Source organism: Cydia fagiglandana, chromosome 9, assembly GCF_963556715.1.
Source record: "Cydia fagiglandana chromosome 9, ilCydFagi1.1, whole genome shotgun sequence".
In the NCBI taxonomy this organism is placed as follows: Eukaryota; Metazoa; Arthropoda; class Insecta; order Lepidoptera; family Tortricidae; genus Cydia; species Cydia fagiglandana.
Window position 1 is genome coordinate 12,631,938 of NC_085940.1, and position 17,347 is coordinate 12,649,284.

Sequence of the window (17,347 nt, forward strand, 5' to 3'; positions counted from 1 at the left end):
TTTCAAAGTTTAGGTTTCCAAAAACAGCGTTCTTTTAAAAATTTAAGGATTAAGATTTCATCATAATCATAGTTTTTGATGATGCTAAGATCCGAGTGTACGAATGATGTTGATGCTTAATAATTGATTATTTCACCTTATTTTCTCGCATGTTTGGTGAAAAGCACTGTATTACGGCCTCGGCAATAATACTTATGTACTTGATATTAGTATATTTGTTGATTTATGTTGTGGATTGCGCAGGAGTGGTCTCCTGACGGCGTTCCTGGCGCTGTCGCTGCTATGCTTGGCGTGTGGCAACAGCGCGGCCGTCCTCGCCGCCACGGGCCTGCAGAGGGCCACGTCCAGGGCTCTGCCGGCAACTGGGCCCAATGCCAGCTTTCAGGTAAATTACGTACTTTATTGTCATTAATACATAGATCAATTTATTAGAGCTCTTAAGAGACTATGTTTTTAAATTTTTAGGGTTTCGGTCTCCGTTCTTGTGCATGGCTTAGGCCTTCATTAGTACATTACATACCTAATAAGGGGAATTCGTAAATGCTCCAGATCGCAGGTGTTTAATCTGTGATCTGGGGCTTTACGAATTGAAGGGATGTTTACAAAAACAACATAACTGCTTAGAGCGGTTGACACTTTTTTAAGAACTGTCAACCAGTGTAGTCAGTTATGTTGTTTTTGTAAACATCCCTTCAATGCCGCCCGTGGTTTGTCTAAAGTTTTACGTCTATCTTGGCCAGGAAGTATTAAGATGCCACAAGAAGAAAATCCCACTTACGGGCCTAGGGTGACGTAAAATAAATAACGTGTATACTGCGTACGCAGCGTCAAATTTTCTGGAAAGACAATAATATTTTTACTAGTTATCGGAGGAGGTTTTTTATGTATAGGTACTTATATTATCTGCGACAATACTTACATACTTAGTAAATATTTAAAAAATAATTTAGGTTTCTTCTTAGCAAACCATAACTAAACAGTTTAACTAGAGTATCTAATCGCTGTAATATTAATTTGCGAATACTAGCGCCTGTTCACCCATAAAGCATATTTTTTTTATTTTTCCATAAAAATGCGTCAAATACCTTAAAACTTAGTAATCCCGCGATATTCCATTTGTTCTCAATTACAACACCGACTCATTCGATTCCCTAAATTAGTTCCATCACGAGACATCTTCAAGCCACAGATTCCAAAGACATTTGATTAAGGCCATCAGTTACCCACTGGCCCAGATCGTCGTCGACCGCCGTAACCCTCGGTAACCGATTATCCATGCACCAGTAACGGGTGAGGCAACGCCGGGGCGCGGCGCACTGCTGAACGACTTGCATTGTCGTGACATGTCAGCATATCATTATAATTTAGTACTGATTAATAGAATTGGTCAATAGTTAACTGAAATATGGGACCTAATGTGGCATAAAATCAGACATTCCATTTTTGAAACGATAAAAATCGTTACGTGTGCAATTTCACACTCGTAATTATAAATAGAGTTGATTTTAATTATTTGTAGTTAGGTAATTTATTTCAATTGTAATTTGCACAATAGCAGGCGTGGCTCACTCCGCGATTTCGTCGCTTTGCTACAGGTAGCTAAAAGTACATCCGTTCGGCCCCAATTTTGGGGTTTGCCATAAGCCGCGCGTGGCGCTGTCGCCACCTAGCGGCCATATCTGTGCTGATCGTAACAGACGCGTTTTGTTAGGGAGTGAGTCTTCTGTACCTAGTACTATTATTTATTCTGTGACAATAGTGTAAATGGGGTTCTATTACTGAGCCTTCTTTGTGTGTCCGTTCGTCTGTCTATCGGCGATGTCTATGAACCTTATTTAAATAATTTATTAATTATTTTTTAATTTGTGTTCAAGAATTTTTCTGATCTTATTTTTTGTTTTCTTGTTTTGCATTGCATGGTCCAACAAGAAAACGGCCTTATTATAAGATTTAGCCTACAAACGCATGCTGTGTACCTATATTCTAAAAAATCCTAATAGAATCGGCACCAATCTTTACTTATTTTTTTGTCTGTTACCTTCCGTGATTATTTCTCACTTGATGGTCTAATCGGAAGATCAGCGCTGGAAGTCGCCAGCAACATGCTGAGATGGGACCATTTCGTGACACTTTATTTTTCACTATGTTTTTTCTATGTATGTCTGTTGTCTGTGTGTTTACGAATAAAAAACTATTCTATTCTATTCTATATGCAACGGCACCTATAAGATTACCTACTTTGTAAAAAAATGTTCACTGCGATTACACGACACTCTTACAAAGTAACTTGAAGCGAGTAAAGCGTGACTTAGTTGATAAGTTACAAAATCTTTATGCAAAATGCACCCAGTGTAAATAAATTGCATATTTTAGAGCATGTCGGAGATATTAAACCAGAGAAGTGGATATTATTAGAGTTGCATCAGTCGGTTCTGCCCGGGCGCGCGCGGTGTGACCAAATCAAACGGTTAATTACCATGTTGCCTGTATTTGTAGTGCGATAAATCACTCCCTGGTTTGCAATACTAACCATGATTAGATAGATCATTTAAATTAGAATTAGAGTAAAAATCAAACATATTTGCCAAAAGCAGATGAGCGCGATTAGATGAGCGCGATCTCGCCAACAAACTGCAATTGCAGTTTGGCGAGGAATATAATGTTTATAAAAGTGTTGTGTACTTTATGATAAATAAATTTAAAAAAAAAAGAACTACCGTTCACCTTACAGCATAGTTTTTAGGGGTAGATGGTAGATAGACATTTCCTCCGATAGAAAATGCTAAATAATTACAAGATTGTTTACTTTGTTTGTGACAATTTCAAAATAATATAAACTGAAATAGATGTCATTTCCTAAAGAAAAAGTGACCAAGTCCACCGGTGGGCGAGCCCGGAATAGAACCGGCGTTTTCACCTTAGGTACGCGGCTAAAAATGATAATAAATAATATTCCCTGTTTCTGGTAATTCTACAAGCAACTAGACACTTACTAGATTTTTTTTTTTTAAACCAAAGCGAACAAACAGGGTTTCTAACCCAGGAATCACACCATTAATAATCATTACAAGTAAACGACATAGTTAAACGCGCCCTTAATACCCAAATAAGAAATCACTCCATGGATCCATCATGAGTGCAAAAACAGGTTATGCATTTGATCTGGATTTGTAATTATTTATGGTTGAAAAAATGTCACTTTTGACAATTGACACTGAGAGATCATATCCATAGCAAATCTTGATCAAATTCAAATATTATAATCAATATACGCCTTCATATCAAACTTACCATCGATAAAATTCGATCATTCGTGACCGAGTTATCGACTTGCAATAAAATTAGCATAAGGCGGTGCGCGTGCGACACTATCGGATCTGATGACAGTTCTGCTTCATTCGTTACCAGATTGACAGGCGTTACGGCCCAATGGTTCTGTAATACTAAGTATTTGCTCTATTAATGAGAGGGCATTGTAGCTATTATGAGGGAGTAAAAGTGCTGGTTGGTGCCACAGTTGTACATGTACAATCAAGTGTAAAAATATGTGTGCATATAACTTATTCAAATATATTGTTTTCTAGTACTTAATTCGCTGACATAAGAGCTATATATGGGACGTATTTTTGAGTACTTTAGGGTCAATACTTTAAAAATAAGTAATAAAAAAATATATAAAATCTTCTTTATTTTATTAATATTGTCATAAAAACTACAGGGTGTGGACGATGCCGCCGTATTATAATTCTATTATACAGCGGTTCTCAAACTTTTTTGGCGATGGAAGGCAAAATATATTACGGAGCCCCAAATAAACAAAATCGTTCGTCAAATTAACTGTGGGTCAGAGATATAGGAAAGCTCGTTATTGATTTGTTTTCGCTTTTTCTTGCGGAGCCCCCACAGAGGCTTTGCGGAGCCCTAGGGGTCCGCGGAGCACACTTTGAGAATAGCTGTTATAATAGACTGTAGTTTGTCAGGTGACCTACACAGCTGACCGATGGTACGCGACAGGTTCGATAGTGCAGCGGTTCACCGCATGTCCTTCAGGTGCCCGAAACGATCGGTTCTGTCGCTTAAAATGTCACTTGACTTTTATTAATATATTTGTCTAATAAAGCTACATACTTAATTAGTTGAAGCTGATAAATACGATCAGATATCAGACTAATAAATAATTTAGAACATTTGAAGAGAAGAGGAAAAAAAGTATTTAAAGAAACACGTAATAGCTGGTTACCTACAGGTACAGGGATAATTCTAAGCGCAGCGTCAATTTATTACCTCGCTACAGATCGTATCTTTCACGTCGCAACTCTCAAATATTTTTTATAATTATGTATACGTCTGTTACATCACCATAAACAATTATGTACGTCTTCACGTTCACAGGCGATTACAGATAATTATTAAGATAAGCGCCCTTTAGCCGATGTCGTGATGGTGGTATTACTTCACGCTGCGATGATCGGTCGCCGCGCCGCCTTGACCTGCGTGTGCGCATGCGCATCCGGTCGATTTAACTATCTAGGTGGCATATTCAAATATATATATATAAATATGTTATGATTTTGTTATTGATATGCTACATCTACAAGCGTTTATGCACGTGAGATGTACTGCGCTTCGTGTTAAGGTCGTATCATAACAATTTCAAATCTAATCACAGAATAAATAATAGTACCTACTAGGTACAGAAGACTCACTCTCTAACAAAACGCGTCTGTTACGATCAGCACAGATATGGCCGCTATATGTGGGCAGGTGGCAACAGCGCCACGCGCGGCTTATGGCTTTCCCCAAAATTGGGGTGGAACGGACGTACTTTTAGCTACCTGTATTAGCAAAGCGACGAAATCGCGGAGTGAGCCACGCCTGATCTAGTTAAAATTTAAAACTCAAAGAGAACTATTTATTAATGTTTGTTGGAGAAAGTTGTTATCTGGTCTAGCATAAACCAGAATTTGGGACTAACCTGGTGTATGACGTGGAGCTGTCTTCAGGGGCCCCTGTTCCTTCGATGATGGATGAATGTAGCAACCTCATAGGCTGGCGTCGAGAGACTTCTTCAATTTGTGCTGAACACTTTGATCTTTGATTTTGGTTTTATATAGCTCAAGCTTACGGAGTAGGCCAAGAAATAAGAAGTTATAGAGGGAAATGCTAGGAACACAATTTTTGACTCCGTAACTTTGTTTGGACTAGTTAGGAGGTGAACATATCAAAAGTCCCCGGCCGTAGCCCCGGTGCTGGGGGGGGAGGGGGGAAAGAAGGTCTCATTTTTCGGGTTTTCACTAATATCTTGGAAACTTTGTGTCTTAGCGACATGACTACTGAGACAAACCAAAAGCTGATAAAATTTGTTACGAGTTTTATTCAGTCAAGTTTTTCGATATCTTGAATAGTTTTTGAGATATCCGCTATTGAAAGTTTATTTAGAGCTTTCAATTTTATCTTGATATCTACATTAGTGAAGCTGCTAGGCCGTGTTTGGTATCATTTTCGTATAAATCGGGGGTGTTGAATTCATTTTTGGTATCACATTGACACCATTCCTTCGAAAAAACATATAAACTTTAAACAAATACCTTTTTTTTTAAATTCCTCTTCACGCTTAAACCGCTCAACCGATTTAATTGTAATTTGGTATACAGATATTTCGAGTCCCAAAACAGGACATAAGATACTTTATATCTCAATAATCATCCTTTAAAGTTGTGAAATGGAGTATGGGGGGAATTCAACTTCGTCGACGAAACTGAATTCCTGAGGTAAATACTGCTTAAGGTAAAGTTTGAAGTCATGTTAGGTATCATTTTCATCTAAATGACAGATGTATACCATCCTAAATTTCACCTAAACCGGTGCAGCGGTTATTGACTCCTCATACAAACTTCCACCCCACTTTTCACATCCTCAAAAGATGCTTTTGGTTATAAAAACCATCCTATGTCCTGTGTCGAGACTGAAACTATTTCTATACCAAATTTCAACGAAATTGGTTCAGCAGTTTAAGCGTGAAGAGGGATTTTTAAAAATATATTTTTTTTAAATTTTGGTTTTACTTCGGAATAGTGCCAATGTGATACCATAAATGAATTCAGCACCCCCGATTTATACGAAAATGATACCAAACATGGCCTAACAGCATCACTGATGTAGATATCAAGATAAAATTAAAATCCCTAAATAAACATTCAAGAGCGGGTATCTCAAAAACTATTCAAGATATCGAAAAACTTGTAACTAATTTTATGAGCTTTCGATTTGTCTTAGTAGTCATGTCGCTAAGATGCAAAGTTTCCAAGATATCAATGAAAAACCGAAAAATTCGACCTTCTTACCCCCCTCTACCCCGCAGCACCGGGGCTACAGCCGGGGACTTTTGATATGTTTACCTCCTAACTAGTCTAAACAAAGTTACGGAGTCAAAAATTGTGTTCCTAGCATTTCCCTCTACAACGTTTTTTGAGCATTCATTTACTGACCAAGAGCGAGCAGCTAGCGACGGCGTTTCGATTTTGAGATCGTTAGGAAAATAATAATGGCAACACTCGAGTTTCTAGTGTTGCGCGCTTTCAAAAAGCGTTCCGTTGCAGGCTTATCCCGTTTTGGAATATGCTAGTCGATTAAGTATTAACCGATTGAAAAATAATAAAAAGTAAATACGTAGTGTTTGTGCGTATGTATACAAAAGTACCGAACAATGTGAAATATACAGTCTGAGACAAAGACTGACCAGTTTTCAAGGTTTGCTCGTGATACTTCCGATTTTATTACACCTATAGCATCATGATTTTTAGTGTTCCGTACAAAACATTGCTCACGGAACACATATTTCTATATAGGTACTAGTAATATAATGCATTACAAAAAAATTTACTAAATATTCAGTGAAAGCATAATATATTACAAGCTGTCTTTAAAACCTCTTCAATGGGGAAATTACTTAGTTACAAACCATTAAATACTGCAGAGGTAGGTACTATTTAAATTTTCACATCCACGGAATAGCTTTGTTTGTATACATTAAAATTGAGTAAGTGGGTAGGTAGGTAATTCTAAAACTTTCTAGAAATGCAAATCAAACTTATGCAAGTATCTCCCAGTCTTTTCACGCTCTTACTGTTTTATTGCAGTTCTTATTGTTTTGTAGCGTATATTATAATTTATAGTTAGTTTAATAAACGTACACTGGACCGATAACTACAAAATGCAGTGAGTACAGTTTGTGTACTTCACTTGTGCCAGAAACCATTAAATTTTAGATTTAGACTATAAGTAGGTACAGTCACCTGCAATAATATGTTATACAACGAAGGCCGCAAAATATCTGGCACGATCTCATGCCTAGAGCCATAAGAGCGTGTCACATATTTTTACGGCCTTTGAAGAGTAACAATATTATTGCAGGTGACTATACCTACTTATAGTCTAAATCTAAAATGGTTTCTGGCACAAATTAAGTACACAAATAGGTACATTACATTACATTACTACATTTACATTACATTACTACACAACCATTACATTACATTACTACATTACATTACATTATTACATTAGTAATTGACATTCGTAATTTATGTTTTACTTAGTACGTATTGTGAACAGTTATTCTAAGCCAGTGACCCTCAGCCTGTTTCACGTTATTGTATCTAATTATGTGATCAAGAACAAGGCATTGATAAAAAAAGCAATCATGCGGTCAAGCACACGAATCGTAATAAAGAAAACAAAAGTGCCGTCAGATCTTCGTCATGATTTTATTTTATTACCTACAATGGTCCTAGGCTGGTCAGAAGTCAGTTCTGGCACCAACAAATCACTTAGTTGTAAATTTCTTTTTAGTAAATGACGGGTTGAAAGAGTTGACTTGATGGAAACTACTGGTGACTTAAACTAAAACAGTGAGTATATCTGTGATAAACCAGGTTAGTAGGTGGGTGTAATTTATTTATCTACTTACCTATACCACCATCTTAAACCATCCCATTTTTAAACCATCATCTTATTGATGTTACCGGCCAATGATGATGACTTAACTATAACTTATATTCTTTATTCTTCTATATCAGATATAATTTCTATTTAAAGAGATTTTTTTAAAGAAATAGTTTCATTTATTTAGTATGCGAGTATGTCATACTTACATGTGATATTTTGGTTAGAGACCAATGATTAGCGTAGAAAACGCAAGACCATATGTGGTATTATCTGTGAAAAGGGACCTTATTGTCGATGGCGCTTACGACAAAGACTTCGATGAATAAAATACGTAGTAGGTTGAAATTGGACATTCTGGCCCATTTCGATTCGCTCGGTCCCAATTTAGCAATTAAGATTTTGTGAATACTGGAACATTAAATTTAGCTGTCTATCCACTGCGCAGGTCAATTTATGTTATGTGACGCTGATGAACTGATCAGTCATGTTGTGTTTGAAAACAAATCGGGTTCAAAGGTCCCTTTTTATAGTTTTTTATAAATAACTCGTAAACCGTGGCCTGTAGCAAAAAATGTTCTTATACATAAGTAATCTACATAAAATTCTCTACATTAAATATTCTATACACTTTTTCGCTAGGATCAATATTTAAAAAAATATTTAAGGGAGAAAGTTAATTATTAATATTTTTAATTGTTAATATTTATATTATAAAAATATTTTACATAAGTAATCTACATAAAGTTTTCTTCATTAAATATTGTATACAGTTTTTCACTAGGATCAATATTTAAAGGAGAAAGTAAATCAATTGTTAATATTTTTTGTAAATAACTCGTAAATGGTGGCTTGTACAAAAAAATCTTATACAAGTAATCTACATAAAATTTACTACATTAAATATTCTATATACTTTTTTGCTAGGATCAATATTTAAAAAAATATTTAAGGGCAAATGTAAATGAAGAAGTGCACTGAGTTGGCCGTTTTATCCCAGGCGATGCCGCTTGGCACGATTGTTCCTTGGATCATACTTTATTGATATAATGTCTTAAGGATATTAACTCTTTGCTTCCACCCAAAAAGGGAGAGGGAAAATGCGATTCCGGCGGTACAATGCGGTCTGTTTCTACCTACCTGTAGCTGTCAGGTCAAGTTTGGTATCATTTTCGTATAAACCAAGGACAAGGAATTCATTTTGAAATAATCGTTTTACTTTTTCATACCCATAAATACTCAAATACCTATTTCAAATACATTGAAAAAGTGTCACTTTAAACTAGTCGTTCATACATTCGCACGGCGGTAGTAGATCCCATACAAATGGGACTATGGCCAAGGTTAAAGAAAACACCAGGCAAGTGCGAGTCGGACTCGCGTACGAAGGGTTCCGTACCATAATGCAAAAAAAAAACAAAAGCAACCTTCTTTTGTTTCTAACAGCAGCCGTGGCCCACGATTACTCGTACGCGCCCCGGCCGCTGGGGCCCGGCGGGTTGGTCAACGATACCTCGTAACTCATGAGGCCCTGGTACTTGCTCCTTTCTAAATTAAATTTTTAGACAATTTTTTCTTAATTTTGGTCACTTTTTCTCAAGTTTGAGAAATGCACTATACAAATATCGGCGAGAAACGGTGTTTTCGGTGTATATCTACATGGCCTACAACCCTTCGTTTCCAGGCCTATATAGTAATGTACTATGTATTACGATACATTACGTTTTACAGTACATATGGCCCTTTAAATTTTTGACGTAGTTATCTAGTTTGTTATTATTATCATCACCCAATGTGCTTATTATATCCGGGTGTCGTAATGTAGCATCTGATGTACTGTTAAGGTGGTTCGCCTAGGTTACTCAAAACTTAACTCTCGCTAGATGGCACCACTTTTGCAAAATTTCAGATTTTATTTTTTTGTGAAATGGTCTTGGTATTTGTATACTTAAAAGTATGTTTCGCGCACTCTTTAAGTAAATATTGAACTGTTAAAATAAACATTGAATACTTCATTGTGCAAAAACCACCTTTTTAATTCGACGGAGTGTTGCTGTCACGCTTTTTCCTACTATTACTCACACATGCAAACAGTGTTTCCGTGATCCTTGACATCCTTGTTGTAGACAATTTCACACAACGTAAGTATGTTGCAATAGCGTAACGGTATGTTCGTGGAAATACGTGCAAGAGGATTGGGGTTCAAGACTGGTGCGAGTAGGTAATTTCTTTTTGTTTCTCCTTTGTGTTATCTTACCTTTAAACGAGCAATTATTAGATATATAATTATTTATTTATATATTTGGATAGTATCAGAAACGGCTCTAACGATTTCGATGAAATTTGCTATAAGGGGTTTGATCTCTTAGCTAGGTCTATGAGAAAACGCGCATTTTTGAGTTTTTATGTTTTGTAAGCTTTGGTCGGTCTCCCAGATATTCAATCTCCGCTTGTCAACTAATCCCAGAATTGGCATGCGCACTAGTTTTTACGAAAGCGACTGCCCTGACCTTCCAACCCAGAGAGTAAACTTATTTGGATTAGTCCGGTTTCCTCACATTGTTTTCTTTCACCGAAAAATAGGTATCGGTGTATAAATAGGTAGGTATCAAATGCTATTTCGTACAAAAGTTCGAAAAATCATTGGTACGAGCCGGGGTTAGAACCCGCGACCTCCGAATTGCTTTCCGCTAGGCCAGCAGCGCTTCCCCCACATACTCAGTGTTATCAGGTTTTTTAAAAATCAAAAACGATTACTTATGAAAGCAGAAGAATATAAATGATCGTATTAGATTTATAATTGTTACATATTTGCCGTAACTTATTTTTAAAATGTGTTTTTCAATTATCAATTAAAAGACACGTCAAGATTGTTTACCTTATTTCTAATGCTAAAAAAAAACAAACTATAGTAATAATTGTGTTTTTCATTCATAGACAAAATCCATTATTTTTAACCACAGGAAATTTTATATACTTCTTTTTAGAGTTCCGTACCCAAAGGGTAAAACGGGACCCTATTACTAAGACTTCGCTGTCCGTCCGTCCGTCCGTCCGTCTGTCACCAGGCTGTATCTCACGAACCGTAATAGCTAGACAGTTGAAATTTTCACAGATGATGTATTTCTGTTGCCGCTATAACAACAAATACTAAAAACAGAATAAAATAAAGATTTGAATGGGGCTCCCATACAACAAACGTGATTTTTGACCAAAGTTAAGCAACGTCGGGAGTGGTCAGTACTTGGATGGGTGACCGTTTTCTTTTTTAGCTTTTTTTGTTTTTTTTTTGCATTATGGCACGGAACCCTTCGTGCGCGAGTCCGACTCGCACTTGCCCGGTTTTTATTGCAGTGAGGATGTCCTGATTGTAAAAATCAGAGAGATTAGGTAGAGTATAATTTCTAATTATCTTTGTAAAAATAAAAGAATACGTGTAGCCCATACTTAATAATCGATTTATGATAATAAGAAAAATTAAATAAAAATAAAAAAACAATACGAAATTTAGGTGTAACAAAAATACAAAAAGTTATGTTCCAGCATACAATGACTGGGGATCGAACCGGGAATCTTCCGTTTGCAAGCAAAAAAGCGACTTTTTGCATAACACGCCATGATAGTTCTTAGCTAAGCTGACGAACTTCTCGCTTAGGTCAATTAACTACCTGTCAAATATCAGTGTCAACAAAATTGCACTAAACATGACGGCACTCCAAATTCGAGCCGTGGTCAGCCCGGCAACGTCGGAAATGGTATGGCAACGTCGCAAATGTATCTGTACACGACATTTGTGACACACACATACGTAAAATTGATGAAAAGTTAACTATGATTTTTGCATGATTTCTGTATGTAACATTGTTTTCCTGTTAATTTCGCGCAAACGAATATTCGAAAGAAGATAAATGCGGAAATATTTGTGTACTAATAGTGTGTAGTTACTTAATGAGCTTTGATTGAATTTTGTATGAAAAGCGAACCACCTTAACAGTTTTTCACTATTACGTCTATGACATTTATTCATAAAGGGTGTTTGTTTACAGAGAGCCTACCTCGATACGCGAAAATTTAAATTTTGTTAATTGTTCAAATATGAAATAGAGTGATAAAGAGGCAGGTAACGATATTGTCGTGTTTCGGGCTAAGCGCTCAGTTTGTGCTAGTGGTGCTTATTTAAATTAAATTAGCTAACCCAAGAGTTCCCATTACATTGTCATTAACCTTCACTTGCTCAGATTTTTTCCTCTATATACATTTGCCACCAAATATAAAGTTTGTAGGTTATCTGGAAGTGGGTCCCTTTTATAACAAAACTTCCGTGAGACACTGACATATTTATTTATTATTATTGTATCTCCTTTTTGGACTTCACGGGCCTATAAATCCCGGTCTTTTGATAGGCTTGCGTGGGGATATAGATCCAACACGTAGAGGCCCTTTGGAGAGTTTTAATGTCATGTAGAACGCCTGCTGGAACCCGTTCACAGGCGCAACAATAGACACCCGTGAACCGGTCGCAGCAGGCATTGGGACTATTGTAGAAGAAGTGAACAGTATACCGGTTTATGGATTGATATTTGGGTGGACAATGAGACTGGGCTATTGTAAAAGAGGTCCGGACACCTGCCATAACAATGTAAACACCGTCATCGAGGCAGGCGGTGACTTGCCGCTGACTAGATGGGCCCCTGAAACTGCCGTCGCGAAGACGACCAGGAGCAACATCGGTGTGAGCGGCTCAGGGGTGTCGAGAGGTGTGCGCCGCTTTCTACCCAGTGGCTGTTACAAGCCACTGTGCCAACTCGCGTCTTATGCATCTTTCACTTCCACCCCTGGAGCATATAGCTCTAACGACTCCTCTCTGGACGGCCAATTAAGGCAAGCCAGAGCTGAGAGTCCTGCGGGTCCCCTTGGGGTCCACTCCGACCGACGAAGACACGCCGGAGACGGAGACCCTGACCGACTCTCTGGAGCACTCGGGTCCGTGGGGTCGTTACTCCCCAACAGCTCGCCACAAGCTGCCCTGCCCTTATTATTATTATTATTACAACAAAACAAATTGCACCTTATAGCTAATGCCAAAGCGGCACAAATTGGAACACATTAACATCATAATGCATTAACACTATAAAGCAATAACACAATATACAGCTAAAACACAGGTATTCATTATGGCATGGTACTCTTAGGCATCTCTCTTTCTAATATCCTCTTGCATTCCATTGTCAATTTGTCACTCGCCCCATCGCAATCACAAAATCGCACTGTGGCTGCGACTTGAGCAGGGAGTTGAGTAGCGCGTGCGACGTGCGTGCGCGTGACCGGCGCCTGCGCATGCGCCTGCGTGCGCGCTCGGCCTCCCGCTAGCAGCGTATAAAGTATAAACAGGCGCACGCAGACTTCGACACAGAATAATTAATAGTACTACCGTACATAAAGGAAACTTCCTACAAAAACGAAGTTTGACAGCGGTTCAGGGTCGAATGATGCTGTCTCTTTCTAATATATGGCACTATCTGTTTCGGCTATTTAGGGTTGCCAAAAATCAAGTGATTATCTTATCTGTGGTTGTGCACGCAAAAGGAAGTCAAGTGGTGCCAACCCTAATAATTGCTCGGAGCAATTCTAAGCCAAGCGGAGCCGAGTTTGACCGAAGTCAAGATTTCGCACCCCTGACTTCGACAAGTTTTATACTATCAATTTTATTTCTAAAATTGCCAATTAAAATTTGGATAAAGAGAGTGACCTTTGTAACTGTAAGGAGTTATTCCCAAGTTGACCCTGTAAGAATAAGGTAGGGTACATGTAGGCAATCAAATAGTACATTTTAAAAGAAGTATTGAGTACAATGGAACCAACATCTATAATTTTTAAGTAATGACATTAAACATTTATTTGATTAATGACTTTAAAAATTTCTGGAAGCAAACTAATAAATTGAGACCGAGGGCGGGCCTCCCTGTGAGTGTAGAGGGTGTTAGCGAGCCTAAGGAGATAGCTGATTTGTTTCAGAAGCATTTCAAGGTTGAGTCTCCCTTGGGGCCCTGCGGGGGCCCACCTCCAACGAGGTGTGTGCCTTCGGGGCCTCTGGTGAGAATTACAGCTAAGGAGGTAGCATCGGTGGTGAAGAACATGACGCGAGGGAAGTCGCCAGGACACCACTCCCTTAGCATTGAGCACCTGCAGCATGCAGGGGTACACTTACCTAGAGTACTCGCCATGTTCTTCAGCTTCTGTGTCAGCCATACTTATATACCGAGCGACATGATGAGAACCGAACCGTGGTAGTACCAATTATTAAAAACCGTACAGGAGACACCTCGGACATTAAAAATTATAGGCCCATTTCGTTGGCTACGATTGTAGCAAAGGTGTTGGACAGTGTGCTTGACAAACAGTTGGAAAAACACACGGTGCTTTATGACGCACAATTTGGATTTCGGCCGGGCTTATCCACCGAGACGGCAGTCCTTTGTCTTAAGCACACTGTCCGATACTACTCAGATAGGAAAAAACAGTTTTGGCGTGTTTTCTTGATCTCTTGAAAGCCTTCGATCTGGTGTCCTATAACAGACTTTGGCAAAAACTGTACGAGGAGACGTCTTTACCCGGGGAATTGGTGGAATTGTTCAGGTTTTGGTACGGCCACCAAACCAATGTCGTTAAGTGGGCGGGTTCGCTATCCGATGAGTATAGGTTGGATTGCGGGGTCAGGCAGGGGGGGCTTGCGTCACCCAGACTCTTCAGCCTATATGTCAATCGGCTGATCGAGGAGCTTAGCAACACTATGGTCGGATGTTCAATAGATGGAACGTTCGTAAATAACATCAGTTACGCGGACGACATGGTGTTGCTAAGCCCATCGATCGACGCCCTTAGGACGCTAGTAGGTGTTTGTGAGCGGTATGCGGAGGCCCCGGGTCTCAAGTACAATGTCTCTAAAATCGAGCTGCTAGTTTTCAGAGGAAGAATAGTCCAATTAAACGACCAAATGTTACCTCCAATGAGACTGAATGGCACTCCTCTTAAAGTAGTAAGAGAATTTAAGTACTTGGGACACGGGTAACCGCATCGCTAAAAGATGACGTAGATGGGAAAGGGAGCGTAGGGTGCTGACAGTAAGAAGTAATATGTTGATTCGTAGGTTCGCAAGGTGCACTAGCAATAAAATCACCCTTTTTAAGGCGTACTGCCAGTCATTTTACACCTGCAGCCTATGGATCAACTTTACTCAAAAAACTTACAGCGCCCTACGCGTCCAATATAATAACGCTTTTAGGATGCTGTTGGGGCTGCCGCGCTATTGCAGCGCTAGCGGTATGTTCGCGGAGACGCGCACCGACGGCTTCCACGCCATCATGCGCAAGCGGGTGGCGTCGCTGGTGCGGCGCGTACGCGGCAGCGCCAACAGTCTCCTAGCTACTGTAGCAGACAGGATAGATGGCGCTTTCTGGGAGTACTGGAGTAGCCTACATATCTATTAAATCTAAATAAAGTACATAACATAGGTAGTCACTAACATAGGTTAAGAGTAATAATAAGCTACTAATATATTACGGAAATTTAATTTCTGATATAAATAATTTAATTTAATTTAATTAAGCAGTTCAATAATTCAAATGAATTCACAAAAAGGCTAAAATGTTATTTATTAAACAGACCTTATTACTCCTTGCAGGAATATTTAGTAGTCAATTTATGTTAAAATGTCCTATAATATTTATTTATGTATTGAGTATAATTTACTTTCTCCCTTAAATATTGAAGGTAGCGAAAAAATTTATAGAATGTTTAATGTAGAAAATTGTATGTAGATTACTTATGTATCAGAACATTTTTTGCTACAGGCTACCGTTTACGAGTTATTAAAAAAAAAACAATAAAAAGGGACCTTTAAACTCGATGACTGATCAGTTCATCAGCGTTACATAACATAAATTCTGTGCCTCCAGTGTAAAAGGGTTAAACTCGAGTTTGTCCAAATTACAAATTTTGCCAGTACAAGGTTTATATCATGAAATTACACCTTTTGGGCTGACACCCACGGCCCTACGACTTCTAATTGCTGAGATATCGATTGTGCAAAAGGGTTAAAGTTTGCCAAAAATCTTAACCATTATGTTCAAAACGATTTATTTTTATATAATCTCGGTGAAAAAATTGGTACTTAAGAATCGTGTTACGAACGATGGTTAAAGTAAAGTTTAATCTTAGTGAATAAACTACATTTCAAGAAACATTCGGTGTAAAGAAATCAAAATTCACTTACATCTATTTCAACTACCTAGCCTAGTACGTGAATGACGATAAAACTTAAGTTTTTTTTATTTTTCACAAACAATTTATAGGACGTCATGATGTGTAAAGGGGTATAAATAATTTACTTTGACCGTTTTTCACCATCTAGTTTCGCTAAATTGAGTTAACCATTATGGTTAATGTGCACTTAGATTCCTTTGCATATAATTTTTTTTAGTTGGTCAATGTTGTGCAAAACGGTGGAAGTCAAATATCAAAAAGAAAGTCCTGTAGAATAAAAGACATCTAAAAGGCTGATATGAAATAATTGTGCAACAAAAACAAAAAAAACATAGATGGGGAACTAAGAAAAACAAGTACAACTGCCCTGTTGTCAGTACAACACTACTAAGTACAGTACAACATTACAACAGTACAACATTACTCTGTTGAAATTGTGAATGGTTCAGTAACCATTCACTATTTCAACAAATAAATTAAATATATTAAGTCACTCTTTAATTACTTTAATATTATTCTTTTTGATTTGTTTTTTTTTTTACCATCAATCTAAATAAAAACAATATTTAGTTCGGAAAATGGTTCCTTTACACAATACAAAAGTTCAAAAAGATTTTAGCAACAATAGAGAAAGTGCAGTTTAACCTTTTCACACATTCATTATTTTTGTGAAAAGGGATATAAGTTGTTTTTGAAAGCCAATATTTCCGTTACTTTCACATAAGTCAGGTTAATTTAAATGACAAATTATAATTCATGACTTAAACTGTCTAAACCAAAAACAAAAACCTAATTTTTTTAGAAACAATGCAGAGAAAACACGATTTGAAACGTTTTTCGGCCATACTGAAAAATTTAATTTTTTGAGTTTAACCCTTTTACACTGGAGGCACAGAATTTACCTCCACAATGGATAGACAAGAAAATTGAATGTTCCAGTATTCACAGAAACTTAATTGCTAAATTGGGACCGAGCGAACCGAAATGAGCCAGAATGTTCAATTTAAACCTACTACGTATTTTATTCATCGAAGTTATAGTCGTAAGCGCCATCGACAATAAGGTCCCTTTTCATAGATAATACCACATATACATTTCTAAGTGTGCAAGTGGCTAATAATAATTAGAGTAAATGAGAAAC

At 37.7% G+C, this 17,347-nt stretch overlaps 1 protein-coding gene across 1 annotated transcript in view; it reads left to right on the forward strand.

Moving 5' to 3' along the window:
- LOC134667381 (uncharacterized) overlaps positions 1-17,347 on the forward strand; it is an 89,288-nt gene that overhangs the window by 13,368 nt on the left and 58,573 nt on the right. Inside the window, exon 2 of the mRNA XM_063524778.1 lies at positions 244-385. Within this exon, the coding sequence (XP_063380848.1) occupies positions 244-385 (142 nt within the window). The remainder of the gene's footprint in view (positions 1-243; positions 386-17,347) is intronic.